Source organism: Mytilus trossulus, chromosome 14 (genome assembly GCF_036588685.1).
Source record: "Mytilus trossulus isolate FHL-02 chromosome 14, PNRI_Mtr1.1.1.hap1, whole genome shotgun sequence".
Lineage (NCBI taxonomy): Eukaryota > Metazoa > Mollusca > Bivalvia > Mytilida > Mytilidae > Mytilus > Mytilus trossulus.
Window position 1 is genome coordinate 49,329,211 of NC_086386.1, and position 23,021 is coordinate 49,352,231.

The 23,021-nt window shown below is 30.4% G+C and overlaps 1 protein-coding gene across 2 annotated transcripts in view; it reads right to left on the reverse strand.

Annotated features, from left to right (window-relative positions):
* LOC134697309 (uncharacterized) overlaps positions 1 to 21,711 on the reverse strand; it is a 43,620-nt gene extending 21,909 nt beyond the window's left edge. The window contains exons 1-2 of one of the 2 annotated variants that reach the window (XM_063559501.1): positions 21,607 to 21,711; positions 16,628 to 17,285 (exon numbers count right to left, since the gene is read on the reverse strand). In XM_063559501.1, coding sequence (XP_063415571.1) covers positions 16,628 to 17,220 — 593 coding nt within the window. In that variant the 5' untranslated portion in view covers positions 17,221 to 17,285; positions 21,607 to 21,711. Of the gene's footprint in view, positions 1 to 16,627; positions 17,286 to 21,534 lie in introns of both variants that reach the window. The other variant, XM_063559500.1, reaches the window with a different exon arrangement.
* Between the last annotated feature and the right edge of the window lie 1,310 nt (positions 21,712 to 23,021).

Sequence of the window (23,021 nt, forward strand, 5' to 3'; positions counted from 1 at the left end):
AATCTTTAAATAGAATCAACAGAATTTGATATCTAGTGTATATATAAGACGTAATTATCAAAATTATTGCAAAATAAGGGCTATCATTTGTGTATAAACCTTGGGAGTTAAAAGATAAAATTTCCTAGACTTTCTTTTTCCCATTTATAGGACATGTATCAAAACTACATTTACCACCTCCGGGTGCGGGATTTTCTCACTGCATTGAAGACTCATTGGTGGCCTTCTGCTGTTGTCTGCTCGTTGGTCGGCCTGTTGTCTCTTTGACATATTCCCCATTTCCATTCTCAATTTTATTGAAATTATTTGCTGATCAGAAGACCTCCCAAACTACATCCTGTTACTTACCGTTTGTGTAAAATCTCATCAATATAATCATCTGAATATTCCATTCTTGGGATTTTTATATTAATCATATTTTGAGAAACTTTGTGTCCATCGATTCCTGATCACCAAGATCCGTGGGATAAATGTCTTCGGCATAGTCAAATTACACCGCGACTTGAGTTGATATGATGGCACAAGAATAAAATGACTACTAAATTAATTAAGAAGGATTAATATTATTATAAATATTGTACCCTTCAATAAAATATATCTTATTAAACAATGGATAAAGATCTGATCATAACATATATTGTTTTTAACATCTTGATTGTAATGAAATCTGTCTAGGGAAACAAAGGAATATCAAAACAGTCTGGGATCATTTTCAAATATTTAAGCGATTTCGACTGTTTTATTATGAAAGATGGATAATTATGTGAAGTGAAATATACGGATATCTTTATCCTTTCTATGAACGTTAATAAAAGAAAAAGCTCTAAATTCATTTCTCATCAAAGCTATTCGATAAAAATATTGAAATATGTATCAAAATTCATAGTATCAAAGCTACTCGTGTGTGTTCTTTTAGTTTTCCGCAACATTATACTACATTTCTTATCCAATTATAAGTGTCTAATTTATAATTTTACACACAATTTTACACTGGAAGTATTTGTTCTATTCGAAAAGTTTAAACCTGTGTCGGCTTAAACAAAGTCAACTATTATCTTTTTTCTTAACCTATCAAAATGTTTTGACAGAGCACGACGAGAAGGCCTCGACAGATGATGTAGAGTTGCGAATTGCCGCTTTTATTTATTATGGACTACCGGCCAGCAAGTCAGTAAGTTTTGAAAGCTTATCAAACCACTGGATAGTAATGTATCAAATACTACTTTGCATGGTGATTATGAGACAAGTTCCTCTGATCAAGAATGCGATCAAACAAAGGTTTTGTCTTAATTCCTGTTCTTTTTTTTTTAGAAAACACTGACAAACAAGTACTTTGGTAGATTTTGATATATTCAGTAATTTTAACACACAGAATGTCTTTCCTTACCAACCAATAAAGTAAGGTTATGTATTAATATTGGTGGTTTTTTTTCAGATATCAAATATTTTTAATGTTTCATTTTGTGATAAATGAATTTCGCTGTGAAAATTATGATACTGATTGCTGGATTTCATGGAGTATGTTTCGGAGATACTTGTCTAAACACGGCCGATAGCGTTCTTTCATCTAAGGAAGGAAAGTAGCGAAATGAAATGAGAATTTCTAATTGGCTTCTGGTGTATAAATAAGTATAAAACATTTAAGAGGATGAAAACCGTGCAACAGAACCAAAACAGAACAACTTGGACCATCTTTCATGTATTTTAATAATCATATTTGAGTAGGTTTCAGTATCTTGTAGAGTTTGACCGATTTGAATTAAGCATAAACACGCGAATTGGCCCTACTTCTTTTATCTTTAATCAACGGTTGAACTTTTAGCAAAATGCACATCCCTTTAAATGTACCCATATCTTTTGTTATCAAAACTAGAGACTATTCAAAACACAATCTTGACTGTCAAAATATCTTGATAAGGCTAAGATCCGTGTATAACAAAATAAAATAAATTGTACTTAGTGTATAAAGTTGCCAATCAAAGTTGATTATCATTCTAGATAAGTAAAGATTTATGTTTATATTTTTTCGTTGATGGAAATAAACAACAGAACACACCGTTCTATTAAGTTTTTCAAAAAGGCGTACATTTATGATTTTAAACAATTCAATGGTAGAAAAGACCGAATATTTGATCAAAAACAAATCGATTGAATTTTTCTGTGGATTTTCACACCAATATATCGATTTTCAATGTTTTCTTGTAGCCATTGTTTCCATTTAAAAGGATTGGAATAAAGTAGTATCAAGACCAGTTTGTTTACACGTACAATATTACGATTCGTTGAAACTATTTATGGAAATAACATTTGGTAAAGTTTCCCATTTTCGTAACCTTCACATATCATAACAGGCACTACGGCAATGAATCCCCCTTGTTTCTAAATATAGTGCATTCGTTTTTATTTATTCATTAGTAAATAGTCTGTTATAATTTAACTTATTTTCGATTGTTTAGTAGGTTTTTGCTCTTATAAAAACGACATTACAAAACAGTAGTTTATACATGTTTACTCTTTAGCAATAACACTATAACAAATTTAAACATAAAACCAAATATCTAGAAAGGAGGGATCAAGCGCCTGTGCAGCAAACGAATTATCATGATGTTTATGTCTGCAAAAGTTTTCTTAAATATGCTAGTCGAAACGTTATATATACAGCCACTGCACGAATTGCAACATTTTTCTCATATATACAAGCTGGCACACTATTTATACAGCCGCTGAACGAGTTGATCAAAAATATATGCAGCGAAACAGACAAACAAAAGCAAAACAAGTATGTCAAAGTCTCCTCTTATTTAAATATTCGCATTTAGTTGATTTTTTTTTAGCAAAAACAACTCTGCAACATTCAGAGAATGTGGCCTAAAAACATCCGATTAAAGCAAATATGAAATTTTTATTCCGTTTGTAAAGAATCAGTCTGAATTTATACGAAAATAGTGTCGGTATTTATGTTTGACCGTTTCACCATTTAGAATTGACAAAAGTTCAGTTCAGCTCCGGAAAGGAAAATATCTAGAGGTGGACCAAAAACTACACGGAGAAGAACAACAGAGAGAGAAAGGCCCAAACAAGTATGGACAAGTTGGAACGTAGCCAGAACAGCGGCAAAAGATAAAAAAAAAATGGGGGGGTGGAATAGTAGTGTGGAATTATGGTAAAAAAAAGTTCAGTTTAGAGGTTGAGCCGAATGTAAAATGTGAAACAGAAAATCAAAAAAACTATGTACTTTATTATTTGAAAATTATAGAAAAGAAAAACTGTTTAACAGTGAAATGTTTACTGAAGCTTCAATTTTTTTTGATTGAAAATAGAAGCCATATTTTGTTATTAAAACTAATAAAAAACATAAACCGTTTTACAGGGAAATGTTTAATGACGGTTCAATATTGTTAGATTGAAAATAGAAGCCATATCAATAATGAACTGTATACATATCAACGGTATACATGGCTATATATCTTAAAATCTTTGGTTACAAAACAGATAGTTACCAGTGTTTGTATGAAGAACAAATGTGGTACTGTGGATACACAACAATTATTAACTGCATGAGTGAGATAGGTATGGTTTATTGAATATCGGATATCATATACACATGTAGCTATTGCTGTAATATGGGTGGGTTTTTTTTACCACGTCCAAAAAGACTAAATACAAGGTTGAGCTACTTACGGCTAAATTTTACCACGTCCAAAAAGAGAAAATACAAGATTGAGCTACTTACGGCTAAAAATAATTTATGTTTGTACGATTCAAATAAATTAAACAGCATTTCTCAAAGTAAAAAGTAGAAAGTTCACATTATGGCTTACTTTATGATTCGAATTGGATTTTCAATTTATGCATTGTCAGACTGTCAGACAAGTTTATTTTATTCGAAAGACAAAAATAGAAGTAGTTTGAAGATTGGTGACCTCTTTCTTAAGATATGTTAGGGAAAAAAACCAAATCACACTTTAAAATCGACGCTACACACCAATATTGCGATAAAAGCACCTTGGTAAAAATAATTAATTAATAATTATTAATAATAATTAATAATTATTCGCGTTTGTTCTTAGTATGAATAAGAATTGAGGATCTATGTATATTAACCAAAATACTTATATGAAGGTTTTTGAAGAAACATTGGCTTACCGAATTTGTTCATCTTGGCTGGCAACGTACCAGGGAACATCGTTAATTTGCCACTCTTCGTTGGCTTTCTGAACTTGTGACAATGTGATCGAAGCTAGATCGTCATCGATCCCGTCATCAGTTTCAATTTCAACTTCCGGTACACGACAGAAAACGCAGCTATCTTGTTTACTCATGATTGATGGTATAAATGAAAAACAAACAGTATTCCAACGAAACACTATCTGTCCTCGTACATTAAGATGTTATCCCTTGTTTTTAAAATGTCCGTTTGTAAATATGATTCTAAAGTTTCAGCCACACATGACGAAAGAGGATAAAATAAGATTATCTTACATATCTTAAAAATACGTTTGTTTATTGCATAGATCCAATGAATATATAAATCTCCTTTAGCTTTTCCCTGTGGAGATGACCTAAGAAGTTGCCAAAAATCCGTCAAATGAAATCTGAGTTTGTATACAAATGGATAAATACTCTTTTTAAACGGTCAAGAAAGAGTTAACCCGTAAGGAAAAATCACAGCGGTGATATCCGTAACATTACGTTTAAATGTATTAAATGTTATTTTGTAATACATTTACAACCAGACTTTTATATCCCCGATGACATATGTAATATCTCACTTTTTCGCGACAAGTCCAAACTTTTTCATATAAGTAGCAAATAAATTGTCACATAGAAATAGTCAATAGTTGGTAAGGATCTTGTTATAAATCAAACATGAAATACACTTAATCCATCCAAAATATATAAAAGTCAATATTTGAACTAAATGATTCTCTTGAATTCAAATCAGCTTTTAAATTGTCCATTTCACATGCTACACAGAACTACAAAAGGCGAGAAATGAAAATATACCATTTACGACCTGTATATTAAATACTTTCAATCTAAATTAAAAATAAATTACAACACAAGACTTTTTAATCTAAATATATTTCTTTGCTTGGCTGATTTTCAAAACATCAAATTCAGCTTAAAAGGACACTTGACATGAAAAAATAATGACAGATTTGATGCAATAGGGATATGTCCATTTAAAAACTAAAAGGGTTGATCAACGATTTTATCTGTTTTTTAACATTCAATAGCAATGCTATTATCTTTGAGCAATCTCTAATATAGAACCGATTACAGCTGATAACTTTCATTGAGTAGCAATTAGAGCTTTTCAAAAAGCTGATTAAATAGTAATTGTGTCGAGAAATTATACGGGAAAATATTGATAATCCTAATACGGTAGATTTACCGATTAACGGATTTCTATTGTTATTTTTCATTTTAAAAGATTGCTTTCAAAATGTTGACGTTATAAATGGACAAATGCATTGATTTAAATCAATACTCATTCTTTTTTTATATTTCATTTAAATATTTATGAAATGCATGACATGACCTCAGTAAACTTGGCAATGTAGTTAGAAAAGGTTTACAAATGATCATGTGTAAAACGACGACAGTTTAAAACAATTATAGCAGGTAATTGGACAGAATTGGCGTTTTAAAAGAATGTGAAATGTATTTAAATACAAAATTAAGAGGCTTCCATTCTTCACGTTTGTTCGTGCCATTTTTACAAATATAACGTAGTTTTTAACTAAATCTCTTTTCAAGTGTCAATTCCCTACCACACTGTTTTATAACATTTTAATGTCTATAGTTTCGTGATTTAAAATATTTATCAAACTAAATGACATTAAAGTCGTTTTCATATTGAATTTATTTAAAATCTACCAGTTGTTCGAAAAGTTCTGACCAAACACGTCTATAGGTAAAATAGGTTGGGATAAAAAAAAAAAAAAAAAAAAAAAAAAAAAGGCAGAACGATTGATGCTACTTTTAGAACCGAAAATAATATTTCATCTTCGGATAGTATATTCAAGGATATTTTGTTGCATGTTTGAAGACGTTTTAAAACAATTAAATCGAAACAAAACCATTCCTAGTAAATTGACCATGATGATTCATTTGAATAGCCAGCAAAATATATCGATTCGTTATTGCTCTTAAAAGGTATTTTTTACCAATTGATATTTTGAGAGTATTCTAAATTGACTTCTTATTAGAGTTATTGCCCATTTTGGTACTTTGAAATTCTCTTAGAAATCATTATAGATACTAGTAGATATAAACTTTGACAAGCAATGATGAAGAGTAGAACAAGATCGTCAAATCGGTCAACATTATTGAATGTTAGTTTAATCCTTAAATGAGATTTGCGCTTTAATGACAAAGGTGTTCATAACACATTTATTGTTATCTGTAGTTATATTATCATCTCGAAAAGTCTATATTATAGACACAAATAATACTAACAGCAATAATTAATCAGCAAGGCAAGGACTTTAAAGGCAGGTTCTCAATAATAATATAAAAAAAAACCAGTATTTTAAGTGCTTTACAAGATCTACAATGTGCATTATGTCAATTAATACAATATTGTTTTGTAGTACAGTGGCCGTTAAGAAATCACAGTTTCAACCAATGAAAAGAAGTTCTGCAAACATGCTTTTACTAAGAGCACATATTTTTTTATTTTGTACTGTTCTACATTTAATCAATAGTATGTCGCTTGTTCACGTTTAATCTTATTCCTTGTACTCCACTCAATCTGGGTTTTAAATGATCAAAATGAAATTGAGGGACACGATTCCGTTCTTACATATATATATTCCAAGACAGAAACGCTACAGTGGCTGTTTGCTTTTTTCTTTTCTCAATATTTGGTACACACAGACATACTTGAATCTCATTTAAAACACTATTCATCCTTTATTTTTCAAAAATTGCTTCACTTTTTACATAATTAGCATGGCATTATTAATATAACTTACCTATTTATTTACAAATTTATCAGTAAAAGTAAGAAAAACGACAATGAGGAGCCCCATTTGCGTAAGGATTCGATTATAAAAGAAGACTTTGACAGTCAAGCAGATACCACTTAAGATATCCCGCCGATATAAATTCTGTTAAACACGTTTCCCTTTCCGACCACCATAAGTATATAACTATTACAAATCACCTAAAATAGGTAAAATATCAAGGCAATTCACTATGTAAACTGAAGTAAGTTATCTATTCATTTACGGTACAAAAAAGCTTTAAAATTAGAAAACTAATAACCTACTTTAAGTTATTTACTATACGACGCTGTATACTTCTATGTGAACTAATTCTGCTAAGAGGAGAATATGCTTATCTTTTGAAAGCACGGATAAAAAACTATGCAATTTCAGTAAACTAAACAAAGAAGAAAACATGATATATGTTAACGTTATCAAGTACATATAACCGTAAAACAAGCTTTATTACCTAGAATGTGTATATTCAGTAGAAGGTCGAGATCCCATGAAAACATCTGTTGAAGGAGTAACAGTCCTTTCCTCTAAAGGAATTTTAGATAAGCTCTCGATAATTTTAAAACTTGACGGTCGGAGGAACGATCTCTGTTGTGATTCTGTCTCAGTATCATTTTCTTCGTTACAGCGTTTGTAGCTAGAAGGCCTCGATCCTACGGATGTTGTGCTTCTATAGCTTGACGGTCTAGAATTTCCTGGAACTTTATAACTCGACGGACGAGATTTCGAACTTTGAATTCTAAATCGTACACTCATTGAACTAGCAGCCATTATTTTTATCCGAATTATACTTGTACTAAAGAAGATTCATTTGCAACATTAACTAACGCACTTATTTCCACTAAAATCTGTGTTTAAGAGATCACATGGTTAAATTACAATTTACAAAGCAAATATACATATTACTCTTCCACAGGATTTCACTTGTATTAAAAACTTGTTCAGAAGCAAACATAAATGCTTTTGGAACAATTGGAATGTGAGGGTATCCTGGTTGCAAATCAAATTTGAAGAGCTAAGTAATTATGCTGGATATAAGTTGCATTGTTACGATAATTACCATCATATCGATACATTTAAATTAGTCAAATACAACATAACAGAAGATTTTAAGAACACATCAATCAGATATAGGAAATGGTATAATTTTCGTAATGTTTACATATAACAAAACTATCCCTATGGTCCTCAGATAAAATATGAAAGGAACAATTTATTTTATCAAATTGCTTTGTAACTGTTGTGTCTGACAAAGAGTGTCAAGAAAATTATAAACAGAAAAACTCATTTAGGAAAATGACAATGGAAATATCAATAAATTTGACAAGAAAAAAACATTTACTATATACTTACCTTGCGCAATTTACATAATTATTGTCAAATTCCTTTAAAATTTCGGAACTGTTTCTTCTTTGAACTTTTCATTTTGAATAATGATAGGTTGGTTTAAAAAATCTTTGCGTGATTGTTAGAAACTTGACAATTGACAAAAACAATCGTTTTAATAGGTCAAATTTTATAACTGTTTTAGGTTTGTTAATCGTACCGTTATGATAAAGTATCAAGTTTCAAATATGACCCAGTATATAAAAAATAAAGTTGATCTAGAAAGTAATGACTGAAATTAAAATTCGCTTTTATGTAAAAGTGTACACATATGGTTCATTTTTATCGGGTTTTTTGTGTCATTTTATATTTCTTTTCAATGTGTTTTCGATGAGTACCCCCTAATTACATTCATTAAAAATGTTACAAACAAACTAAACCTACTATTGAGACATCAAAATATAGGGAAATATTTTGGCTACTAAAATAGTTTATAAATACTTAAGACAAGACAGTCGCCTAAAATATACGAGATTATCGTTATCCGTGAAAACTGAAACCGTGAAGTATATCTAAAGTTGGCTGATTGCAGTCGTAAAATGAATGTACCCGTAGGTGAGGCGAAAGAACTCACAAGTCGAAATTAGAATAACAATAGCATGGCAAAAATTACACAAAATACAAAATAACAACAGCATGGCAAAAATTACACACAATACAACATAGAAAACTAAAGTCTGAGCAACAAGAACCCCATCAAACACTAAAGGGGTGATATCTGGTGCTGTGGAAGGGTAGGCATATCTACATCAGGAACCCGTCCAGGTGAATATTTGAATTGTTATAGAAAATATTTGATAAAACAGAACATACTACCTGTTTCCATTATATACTCTATGATATTGATATCCAAAAAAGAAACATTTGTTACATCTAAATCTCAAACAGTACTTTCGTACGAAGACTGTTTGGATAGAAACTAACAAATCAAAGGTTTATTATCGTTGATTTAAATCTGTGAATTCAAATATGACTTTCCTACTTTGCTGAAATGTTGGGTGTCTGTTTCCATTTTTCTTATTTAACCATGAAGTTTTCAGTTTATTTCGACCTAAGATGTTGACTTTCCCTTAGATATCTTTCACCTATCTTTCTTTAATATACAGATATTACCTTAACTGCCTCCACTGATAATGACTTTCTTATAAATTTGATAACTCTTAAAGAATCTAATAAATACATGTATACATCGAAGATAACAGAATATTTATCAACATTTCTTAAAACACAGAACAATACATTTGACATTATATATTGAATGGGAAGATTTTCATTTACTCTTTTGTCCATAGTTATTTACCGTTGATTTAAATTTGTGAATATAATACAAATAAACTCATCATAGATATTAGGGCTAAATTTAGTATATACGTCAGACGCGCGTTTCGTCTTCAAAAGACTCATCAGTGACGCTCGATTCCAAAAAAGTAAAAAAAAAAGCCAAATAATAAACGAAGTTGAAGAGCATTGAGGACCAAAATTCCTTTCAGTTTTGCCAAATACAGCTAAGGTAATCTATGCCTGAGGTAGAAAAGCCTTAGTATTGACCAAAAATGACTTTCACACTTTGCTGACATTTTGTATCGTTATGAAAACGGAACTAATTAGACATTGTATATATGTAGCACGGAAGTATCGAACTCCTGAGAAAGTTAAAAAAAAAAATAAAAAAGGAACTTTGATTCATGTGTATCAAATCACCATTATAAATTCAATAATTTTATTATATACCTTAACCGTTTTGCATTTATTTATTATAAAAGGCAACGTGCATGCTTTATTTAATCACTTCAATTATCTCAGCAGAGGTAACACAGAAGTCTATAAACCAAGGCTAACTACAATTATCACTGATGTATTAAGAGGGCTCCTGGGTATAAATAAAAAAAAAAATCTAATATAGGATTTCGCTATATTTTTCTCGAAATAAACTTTATCCTATACCTAATAGAAAAATAAAATAAAAATATGGGGTCACCGTTCATTTAAGCTCAAAATCTGCAATCGAAAAAAGCATGCATTTTTGTTTATGTACTTTTTTTCTGTTGAACTAATAGGAGATAAAAAAAAGAACGTAATATAAGAAATTGCTTAAATTTTACAATTGTTTAGTTTAAGTGCAGCTTATTGGAAAAAAATATTAAAAAATATAGGCTACCGGTGAGTTTAAAATGATATTTCAATTTCAAAGCCAAAAAATGTAATTATTAACCAAAGGGAGATAATTTGGAGCTTTTTCAATGATATCAAAGTTTTAAAAATCATGTGGGGCTAAAACGCCTTGATTTTTTGGGCTTATTTTTGAACCATATCATAATGTTAAAACTAAAAGTGTAATAAATAAAATTTGTTATGAAAAAAAATTGTTGAAATATTTGCTGATTTTTTTTGTACCCACGAGCCTCCTTAAGTACGAAATCATAATATTTGAATAGATAAAATAGGTAATTTGATTAATTTCCAAAACCAGTTCGCTTTACATGGGAATTTTCATAACCTTCTGCATGTTCTAGTGCTAATATCATAGCGTGCATGAAGTTTTACAATTTCCTACTGTTAGGTTAACGAAACCACCCCTGTGTTTGATTGGGTTCGTGCTGCTCAGCCGGAAGTATTTGATGTTGGTCTTTGTAGAATTTAGCTTTTTTTAACTATGAAAAACGCCAGATGATCTTTTCAGCAATAAATCTGAAGCTCCGTGTTGAAGACCGTACTTTGACGTATGATAGTTTTCCCTTTAGTTATCTTTCGCCTCTCTTTATTTTAAATACACATATTTCCTTATCTATCTCCACAGATAATGACTTTCTGATGGATTTGATAAATCTAAGAATCCAATAAATACATGTAGACCGTGTAGATGACAGAATATTAATTTCAGCAACTTTTCTTAAGACACAGAGCAATACATTCTATGTTATATATTATATGGGAAGATTTTCATTTACTCTTATGTCCATAATTATTTACCGTTGATTTAAATTTGTGAATATAAATAAGACTTTCACACTTTGCTTACGATTTGTATCGTTATGAAAACGGAACTAATTAGGCATTATATATATGTAGCACAACTTGAAGATGTCACAAAGAACTTTATATATATGTAGCACAGCTTGAAGATGTCACAAAGAACTTTCATTCATGTGCATCAAATCACCGTTATAAATTCAATAAGTTTATTATATACTTTAGCCTTTTTGGAATTCATTTAATATAAAAGGTAACATGAATACTTTATCTAATCCCTTCAAAGATTTCAACATATTTTACACTGTAGTCTATAAACCAACGTAAACAACTATTACCATTGATTTATTAAGTAAAAAAGAAAAGTATCTGAATCAATAAAATTTTACATTTTGCTTTTTAAATTTCCAAAAACAGTTTGCTTTCATGATTTTTTTAAACCCTGGTGTTTTTATTATAGCTTGCATACAGTTTTATACTTCCCTAGTGTAAAGTTGCGAGATCATCCATGTGTTTGGGTTGGTTCGTGTTGCTCAGCGTCTTTAGCTTTATATGTTGTTCTTTGTTTTCATTTGTTTGTCTCGTGGTTATTTTCCTTTTTTGTTTTTTGCAATTGCGTTGTCTGGTCGTTTTGGCTTATGACTTTGACCATCACTCTTTTTAAGTCTCCTTTTAGCACGTATTGAATACATGTAATAGTTAATAAACTTGTAGATATTTATATCACAAAAATACCAAACTCCTAAGAAAATCCAAAAAGGAAAGTCCGTATTCAAATGGCTTAATCTAAAGTTTAAACACATCAAACGAATAGAGATCAAAAGAGGGACGAAAGATACCAAAAAGACAGTCAAACTCATAAATCGAAAATAAACTGACAACGCCATCTGTCATACCCCTTACATGCATAGTGTACGTTTCTGAAGAGCACATGGGATAATCGTCAATGATAATGAATGGCTCGCAACAACACATATTCAGCTACTATCATCATAAACTATTGTCTTTAACGACGAAAACCTTTAGAGGCCAAAACAGTTTGGCAAGCTCTACTCGTGAACTAATTCAACACATTTTTACATGATTCATCAAATTTTGAATATATTAAGAATAATAGAGAAAAGCGACAACCACTAGAGACACTTCAAGACTAAACGACATACACAAGAAGCGAGGTTATCAACTACATTTGTACTATCTTATTTTAACTTCGAAATGATCTTTTCAGATGAGGACATTAAGAAAATACAAAACATTATTAAAAACCAACCCCCAGTGAAACACTTAACTACATCACTTCAGCAATACAGAATATCAAAACCTACAATAGTACTTTATAATACTGTTATCAAAGAATGTTTATTGCTTTGTTTAACTTTTGTCTCGTCGATACCTTTAACAAGTATATGTGCACTAAAAGTTGTACATGACATACTTTTAGTTCAATATCAATATACTTCAAAATTAATTCATTTTCCGAGTTAACAATAAATTTATTATGTTTCTATTCACAGAAGTGTTTACCCAAGGTTTTATTAGCATTTTTGTTTCAATGACATATACAATAGTTAATACAATCTATAGTACAAGACGTTTCCCCAAAGCTTGAGGTCATATACAAAGTATAAAAAAAACTAGGAACGCTTGAAATTTGAAAATAAAAATACGTTCCATATACATGTTCTTAGCATCTCCCGATTTTTCTGAATTGAATTTAAATTTTAAAAAAACTATACAGGTTTGCATAAACAGTAAGAATGAAATACATGAATTTCATATCGCATATATATAATAACCAACTGGTACAGGTTTCACCAAACAAAGCAGTAGTCTTTGGAATATCATTGCGTATGCTATGGTTTGAGATCAAAGTTTTGGGAAGCCATGTCCACTAAACTATAAAATGATTCAAACAGAACTCCACTAATCAGAAATGCCAAATATCCTTTAAAAGTCAGTCTGTCCACAACTTTTATAATACAAATACACACATGTATTTTAAAAACTTAAAATCATCATTTAAATGAAGCTAGTAATCAAGTACTATTATTTGGGTTGTTATTATGTCTTATACTGACCCAGCATAGTTATATGAACATTTAATACAATTATAGTTTGATGTTTCAGTGTATAAGTGGTTTACAATATCCAGTATGGGCTTTGCTTATTGTTGAAGGCCGTACGGTGACCTATATTTGTTAATGTTTGCGTCATTTTGGTCTTTTGTGGATAGTTGTCTCATTGGCAATCATACCACATCTTCTTTTTTATACACAACATTTTATTTTCTATCATTTTTTTTATATTAACTCCATTTACATTATTTTCAATACTTTCCACGCACCTAGTAAAAAAACCATCTGTACTTGGTGCTTTTTTGTTGCGAATTCTGCATTTTGTGTAATTATCTCTTTCTTCGCACCCGGTCTGATATACGATTGCTTCAGCTTTTGTTTGTTATCTTGATTTGAATATTTTTAAATCGATTTGTGATACTTTAAACATTGGTAAACCACTACTGCCTCATTTCAAATAGTTTCAAAAAGACCTTTATATGAAACTAGAATGAAATCATAAACCTTTTCAAATGTTTTTTTTTTCAAATAGTCAGATCAATTATATATAACTTTTCTTACATTAAATTAAAAAGATAAAACGTACCATACTTATTTGTGAAAATATTGCAAACGTACCTTTTCGTAACATTCGCCTCTAATATGTCAATTTTAGATCCTTTACGCAATGCCCGTCTCTTGCCCATATCGATATTTCCTGAACATTCACAACGTTTATGAATATTATATCAAAATATAGTAATATATACTATATGCTATCTGAGAATTATAAAACTTCATACATTTATTGGCATTCGAAACATGGATTATGAAATAAAAGTTCACACTTATTGACTTTATCATTTGGTATTATTTGCTGTAGCTTTTTAAGATAACAGAATAGGGTATTGATAAAGAAGCTGTACACATAAACAGCGCTATACACTTAATTCTATTGGAAAGCAAACACTATGATGACCCTAACACCTTTAAGCTTTTAAAGTAATCGATTTTAACATGTCGTATTGATTTATGAAAAAGAAAACTTAAAAAGACGTGTTTTTCACATATACGTACAAATCAGATGCTATTGAAAATATTTATGCTATGAATTGAATTTTAATTTATACAAGGAACTACCGGTATTGAATCGATTTATACAAAACGTAAAAGGTCTATCAAGATAAATAACCTGATATGCAAAACGTGTATACCATGTTTTTTTAATAGTAAAGAATGATCACGTGATCCCATTCAGTGAATTTGGAATTAAAACTATAAGGGCTTTTCAAAATAAGATTCATTTTACTTTTTACTGCAACATGAACATTTCGTTTTCAAAACCACCAATACAACTCCATCCATACAACCAGCGTTTAAATTTTATTCATACGCAGTAGAAATGGACACTATGGACAATATCATATATTTTGTTCTATTCGCGAGTTTCTTTCTAAAGTGAATTGCAACTGGATATTTAACTAGATTTACCTTGTTTAATTTCAATTTTGGTTGTTTGTTTTAATTTTCAAGACCATTACTCTTAAAAAATCATGGTAAAGCTGAAGTTGCCAAAATAAGACAAAAATATTTTTAAGTAGGCATTGTCTGTTCTGTTTGTTTTAAAAAGGCTCATTTTGTTTTATCCCTCCGACGTATCCTTTTGTTGATTTTACTTTTCCATAGTTTTGTTTCAAGCATATCTACATAATGAATGTTCTTCCAGAAACACACGCATTTAGTTATAAAATCAAATACCCTCTATCCTTTTCGTCCATTTGAAGACAAACAAGATAACTTTATAGACAGCTTCCTTTTCTTCTTTTTTCGGCTTCGTTGTATTTTTAAACAGTATAATTTTTTAGTCGATTTTATATATGACAATTCCTTATGCAAACTTCGTGATAACAAACTCAGGTTGGTTAAATCATGCCAAATTTCTGACTCTACTTAACATTGACTCTTTTAATCAGCATTTTACGACATCCATTCCAGTCATCACATTTTGCTGAACCAACGTTACTTGTTTATTTTTTCAATGTTGTTCTTGTCTTGGATATTCATAAAATATATGTATAGACGGAAGCATGAAGCCATATCAGAACAAACAGCATCATTCAGTTCAGTTTGAAGAATAAAGAGAGGTAACTCTAATGTATTTTAAAATATACCCACATTTGAACACCCATCTGTGTCTTGAACAGTTTACCTATCAAGTTTATCATGTTATAAATCATATAGTTATAAAACTAAAATACCGAATACTGAGCCGTTGGCATTACCGTGAACTACTACTCAAATAGTGGCATAACACCAAGCACTAGTACTAGTAACTGAATTACATTTCATAAATTTCGCGGATCCGTAGCATTTTTCTCTGCATAAACCTTTTACTATAACGTTACAGCCGGTAAGGGTCGATTTTGGCCGCAATTTTCAAGTTCATCTAACGAAATATTTTAGACACTTTTTAAACACGTAAGTGTCTATTTTAAATGATTCAATTAGTTTCTGTGAAAGATTTTAACTTATTAAGTCATTAAAAACACTCCGTTTCAAGCTCAAATATAAAAAAATCTATCAAATATGCCCAAAATCGTCACTTTTCAGATGGTTTTTGTCAAAAATGAAAGTGGCCGCATCCGTGTTCATCCTCAACCTTTATATATATATTATGTATTATCATCAAATACAATTCACATTTCAATATTATGAATGACCACGAATGCCGCCACTTTCATTAAAGACGGAAACCGTCTTACATTTAACTAAAATGCGAAAATTGTAAAGATTTCAGTAATTTAGCATGACTTAATGATGCTAGTACCCTATATATGTGCATTGTATTTCCAAAAGACAACCCATTTCTATGTAGCAGAATCATTCTACTTTCCAATAAATAGCTTAACGATTACATTTTCACAATTTTGTAAAACTGCTATATTTTGGGGCCAAAAAGGGGTCTTACTGAACCTACTCCTTTATCTAAAGTCAACTTTGCCATTTGTTGTCTTCACCACAGTTTCTTTTCAGATTGCTCAATTAACAACAGAGACTAAGTATAGTAAATTATGTCGGAACCAAATCACTAACTATTGAGCTGATGATACAGTGGGTCATACGACTAATACCTCAATTTCCCCCGCTATCAATGATATAATGAAAGGGGAAAATAAAGGCGAAGATTACAATGACAAACATAATTACCTTGTGTCTCCCGCATTATCAGATCGGGTAAGCAAACTGCTTCCGGTTGCACTTAACTTGAGTTTATTTCCAGATTTTCTATGCTTTGTAGAAATATAAACTCCAATTGGTTGTTTAGTATGTGCAGACCATGTAACACTATTTTGATCAATATCTAACTCTGAATGGGCTGCAGGGGTGTTAGCTACCGCTCTGTATCCGGAGGGCATGTTACGTATATTATTATAATTCCCAAGCTGTGAAGATTTTCGCAATATTGGAGCTGGTGTAGGTTCCTGCTTTTCTTCTTGAGGTGATTTATTTCTTGGAACTTTTTCAATCTCATTTACGCGATCTAATTCCACCATATCTGTATCGGATAGTCCATCACATTCACCTGGATCGTCATAAATTCCTAAATCTTCTTCTAGCATTGGAATATTAATTTTAGTCACTAGTTTACCGCTACTATCAATTGTCATTTGTTTGATAGCTTCGTCTGACTTATCATTATTGGGGTTTTCACCAATAGTTTCAGCATTATCGTCCACATTGTCCAATGTTTTATTGGAATTTTCCTCTTGTTGGACATCCATTGTCTCGCTTACTTTCATTTCAGTTTTTATATAAGCCTATAACTATACATATTGATATCTTCTCTTTGTACTATTTTGTTCATCTGTGAAAAAAAATATACAAAATTGCAGTATGTATAGATACAGAGAGTACGATAAAACCTAAAGATTAGAGGATCTTGTACAAAGCCAAAACAAAACATCATAAATACTTGTCCCAAAGACTGTTTTCTACATCGACTAGCTTCAATGTTTTTGACATCGAAGTGAAGACTACAGTTACGGATAAGGACCATGGTTCATTTATAGTATCTCTTCTCCATACTTCATAAATAATCAACATAAGTATGAATTATGTTTTAAAGTTCCATAATAAATTATTTCCATGTGCCTCTTTTTTCCAATTTTCTTGTTCTAACGTCTAGCTTCAGTGTACGAGAAAAATATGTAAAATTTGCTATTTCATATTACACCATGAACCCAGAACTCCGAAGAAAATGCAAAAACAAAAAGTCCTTAATCAAAACAGCTGTCATACTCCTAACAGGGTAAATGAATTTCTAAAGTAGAAAATAGTGAATTAAACTTCGTACTTCATTTGTCATTTTTATTTTTTTTATTTGAGCCTTTTGTAGACGAAACGCGCGTTTAGCGTAAATACAAAATTTAAATCCTGGTATATATGATGATTTTATTATTAATGACTAGCTATACCTCTTACTTATATGACTTTCGCATATAATTCCATGATATTGACAACGATGTGTGAAGAAAGCAAACAGACATAATAGGTAAAAATGTCAAAAATAGGGGTACAGCAGTCAACATTGTGTTATAATCTTAATAATTGTAAAAATATCAACGAAATAAAAATATAAGCAAAAACTAAGGACAAAAATACAAAATTTACCATACCATAATAACACTATTCTGGATATATCAGTACCGAGCTATGTCAAATAGACATTACATAAAATAGACTTAAGCGTAAAAGTAATTATTTGCAAAGACAAATAAAAGAACCCTTTAACACCTTATAAGGAAAGTTAACATAGTCAATTCAAAAGTCATCAAATTTGATTTTATATAGCAAGACTTTAATGAATCGAAATAAGTTGTGCTATGGTTATATTTCCAAGTAACTAAACAACCGTAAGACATGTCAATTATCAAAGTGATTTACCATTTAGCCTAGCTTTATCTCCTTATTTACACATTGTGTCGCTAAAATCCTTACAAATCCTAACAAAATCATCATATTCATTAAACTTAATACGTACTTTTCATGTTAAGTTGTGTTTATTTTAAAGATTTTAAAGTTCAATTACTGGCTAAATATTTATTTTAGTTCTAAATGTTTGTACTAAGGTATATGGTCTTCTTAGTTACTATAAAAGGTCCCTTTTTTACTCAAATTACATAAATTTAACGGGAAATGTATTATGAAGAATAAGTACAATTCACAAGGTCTATCGAGTAATAAAATCTACATTTTGATTAAGGATCATTGAACTAAAATCATCAATTTAAATTTTAACTGATATTCACGACCGTAAATCAAGGTGACATGTTTATAAATTTTAAATACACTAGGGTTTGATAAAATACTGAACTCAGAGGAAAATCAATTCGGAAAGTTCATAATCACATGGCAAAATCAAATAACAAAACGCATAAAAAACGAATGGACAAGAACTGTCATATTCCTGACTTGGTACAGGCATTTTTAAATGTAGAAAATGGTGGATTAAACCTGGTTCTATAGCGCTCACTTTAATAACAGTCTCATCAAATTCCATTTTATTTACAACAGGTCATCTGCTGGCTCTCGAAAAGATTTTGCAAATGTTTATAAACATGCAGAGAACATAACAGTCATCGTAAGAGTTACGGATTTACGATATGTTTTTCTACTGGATGTGACTGCGTATTTGTACATCCCTCATATTCACTTTTCCTTGAAATTGATAAATTGCTCTTTGTCCAAAGTCTAGTGACAAATATTTCACGTATCTTCACGACGACTGTAGTATAAAGTATGTTAGAAAATTATTTATTATAGTGACCTATGAACATTCATATGAATAGAAAATAACACACCTACAATTTTTTTAAGATTGTGCATTCAATGTTGTAATTGGGCCTTGGACATATGCGCACGTCACCTATTTGACGTTTTGATTTGACAGTTTAGGAGCGTTTATACTGCACACAAGCAAAATCAATTTAAATATAACGAATGGGTTCACATTGTACATTGTTTTGATATCAGTAGAAAGTTAATCGATGCTTAGAAAAAAATTAACCGTATATTAATCAGGTCGAGGAGTTTTGTCTCATATCAAGACAACCATGCATTTGTGGGGTGACAGTACCATTTGCGCGTGTATTGCACATCATATGATGTGTATTTGATTTATATGGGCAATTCCTTGAAATTTGGAATATCGACAATCGACCAAAAACTCATAGTAATTGTAGTTACACAATTAAATAAATCAGCTACAATTTCATGGTCTGAAAATTAAGAAAATTGATATAATTGTGAATTGATTAACACTAACACTTTCGTTGAATTGTGAAATAGATTGTTGTAATGGTAATTCACAAATTTAATGGTGTTCCCTCTGCTGAATATGGGTAGTTCTTCTTGAGTGGTTTTAATAGGTGATTTACAAATTGGTATCAAAATGCCTATAATTTTTAGATAACGATATTTATTGGCCGAATAGTTTGAAGGGTTACTAAGTCTTAAGAATAACATAATTTGCACAGCTTGATTTTGTATAAGCAATTTGATGGTAAAAGATAAATCTGTATACCTACTAACCTTTATTTCGACAATGGTTTTGTTTCCATTAACAAAGGTTTAAGGCTCACACCTATATTACATGTAATTTACAATGTATATTGAAATCAATTATCAGATGTAATATAATTTGGAATTTGAAAACATGCCATAAAATGTATTTCAACGTTTACAAAATTCAAGGTTTTTCTAATTTAAATCATTTTATTTTTCAATTTTATATTAATTGGTCTCGGAAATTTTAATAAAGTCGATATTGACAATTGAGATCAAATCCACTTTAATATTTAGGTAAATATTTGAAGTGCTACCGATGTGAAGATCTATTTCAATTCGGCACGACCGATTCATACAAGCACCACTTGACACAATCCCTCAACATTTGATATTAACTTTACCCGTACAATCTAACAATAAATTAAATCATTGAGACATTTTTCTTTCAACACCCGAAATATTTAATTCGGAACGAACGTAGTTCAAGGTGCTGTTTATTTATTTAGGTAAACAAAAAGTGTGTTGTGTTCGGGGGTCTTTTATTAAGTTATGATTGAAATCAAAATTCTGCACATTTTTGTTTGTCAAAAGGAAGCTTGTTTAATGACATTTATTTTAAAACTCATAATTCAGCATGTTTCGGTAAAAAAATATATGCCGTTATGATAAAAAAAAAAGTGGAAACAATAGCAACAAAATTTTTTGACTTCTATTGAAATATTTTCACTTCATAGACATTTATATAACAAAAGTCTGATTTGTTTTTATAACAGAATAAATAAAATGTAATTGTATTATCGCATTTTATTTTATATGTTCCTTTGAATTTACTCAACCATAAAATTTAACGCATTTAAGGTCTTTCGTGTAATATCTTTTATCTGATGATGTATTCCTAACAAAGCTATTTCCATATATTTTCAATTTAACCATTACACATCGTATCACTTACTTGTATTATTTATATTCAATCATTACAAAATTATCCAGATTTATAGTATATTTAAAGACAAATTAAACGGTAACTACCATATTATGTTACGTGTAACGTGTAAGAAAAGTTCTAAAATAGAAATCTAAAATAAAAAAGAATGAACAATACAAGGTCATAAGGTGAAAAATAAAATACAAGTAGGTATTCTCTTTTTTTTTAATATATGTATTAAAACTGAGTCAATAATTCACACAGCAAAACCCTAAAATAAAAAACTTGAGCAACATGCTGCTGGTAATTTTTGAATTCATGTGTTAATCTTATGCTAGAAGGAAGTTTGTTTCTCAAATTCTATTTATTCATGTCCAAATCGATAGAACACATTATTGTTTCTCCAATCCCCTCGGTCACCCTTTTTGTCTAGATGGAAAAATGTCTCTAATATACTAACACCGTTCTAAAGGGGACTTGTTTATGGTTCCTTTTACTTTCGAATTAGAAGCTATATTCTTCATGTCTTTAAGACTTTTTCTTAAAGACAGATACATACAATTTATAACTTATTCTATAATTAATTCAATATGTACTCCAATTTTATATAATTTTGACTTACTTTTTCGACAGCTGATTCCGTTTAACATTTTGGAGAACACTAAATTAAATCCATGCTTATCAGCATACTTACTTTACATCAAAGAAGTTCATACAAATTAATGTCCTAAAACTCCATAGTAAATAAAACCTAGATACATAGCAGAGTCAATAATGAATGACATGACTTAGAGAATAAACTCTGAATAAAGTATTTTACATTTTTGTTTTGTGTCGTCAATACATGGACATTTAAATAAATCAGGTTATTTTGAAATGATTACAGGATAATGGAGATATCTATACCTTTGAATTACATAAGGTTAAATTCACCATGCACAGTATTGTATCACCTGCAACGTGAATATTCACGAATTGATACTATGAGGAATAACATTTAAAAAACAGAAGAAAAAAAATTTATATTTGAAAATTTAAATTCATTTGGTAAAAATATACAACACACTGATAACAACATCACATTCTTAGCATGGTGCGCACATTTTCTGATTGAGTGGTAAATTGCATATCAAACAAAAAAGACGCTCCGCAATATAGAAGATTTATTTCACTGAATAATTTAACTTTATTATTTTATTAACAATTATGGCTATGTTTCAGTATCTGTGAACTTGAAAATAGGACAAAACAAAGACTTAGAAACAACTGTGTTTGTTTCAATCTTGACTAATATACAGAAAATGATAATGGAAAATGACGGTCTGTCCAGAAATTCACTATACGAAACTAAATCGATTTTGTTTTCTCATTGTGAAATTTCTATTTCTGTGTAGCGGACCATTCAAGCAACCTCTCCATATGAAGTTTATATCTCCAAAGTGATATGATATTCTGGGGATTGTTTTTCTTTAATATAACGATTTTTTTCTTTATATAGGGTTACTGTTTACTATGTCATATTGCTGTTTCGAAAATTTTACGAACACCACAATGATTTTGAGTGACCGTTATGGGATATCTGTGGTACCGATGATCATGTATATGTTCTAATTGTGGTAGCTTCAATCCAGTCCTCTTTTCCTTGATTTTGCTGTTTTTTGAACGCGATCTATCACAGCATGATTACTTTAAATTGGTAACATGGCGATTGTCCGTAATGGAGTAGGAACAGCTCCCCTTCCCAAACAACTTTCTACATTGTTGTTTTGCATCGGGTACTTTTGCTAAACCTTTTGTTGTCTGTGAAGTCGTCTTTTAACCATGGCATTGTATATTTTATTGGACTTTTACTTATGATTGCCTGCTTGGTATCTTCCTTCTCTATAGAAACATAAGTCTTTTCCTTCCTACACAATTTGATACACCATCATGCATCTATCATACTAGTTTGTTGACTTGTGCATAGAGATATGTATCTTCCAAAAAAGGTAAAGGAATCTTTGTTGAAGAAAAGGACCAATCTGTATTTGGGAAAAGCTGGTTAGACCACATACATAGATAGTCAGTATCATCAACCAGCAAACTACAATATGAGGTGAGTGTAACGCG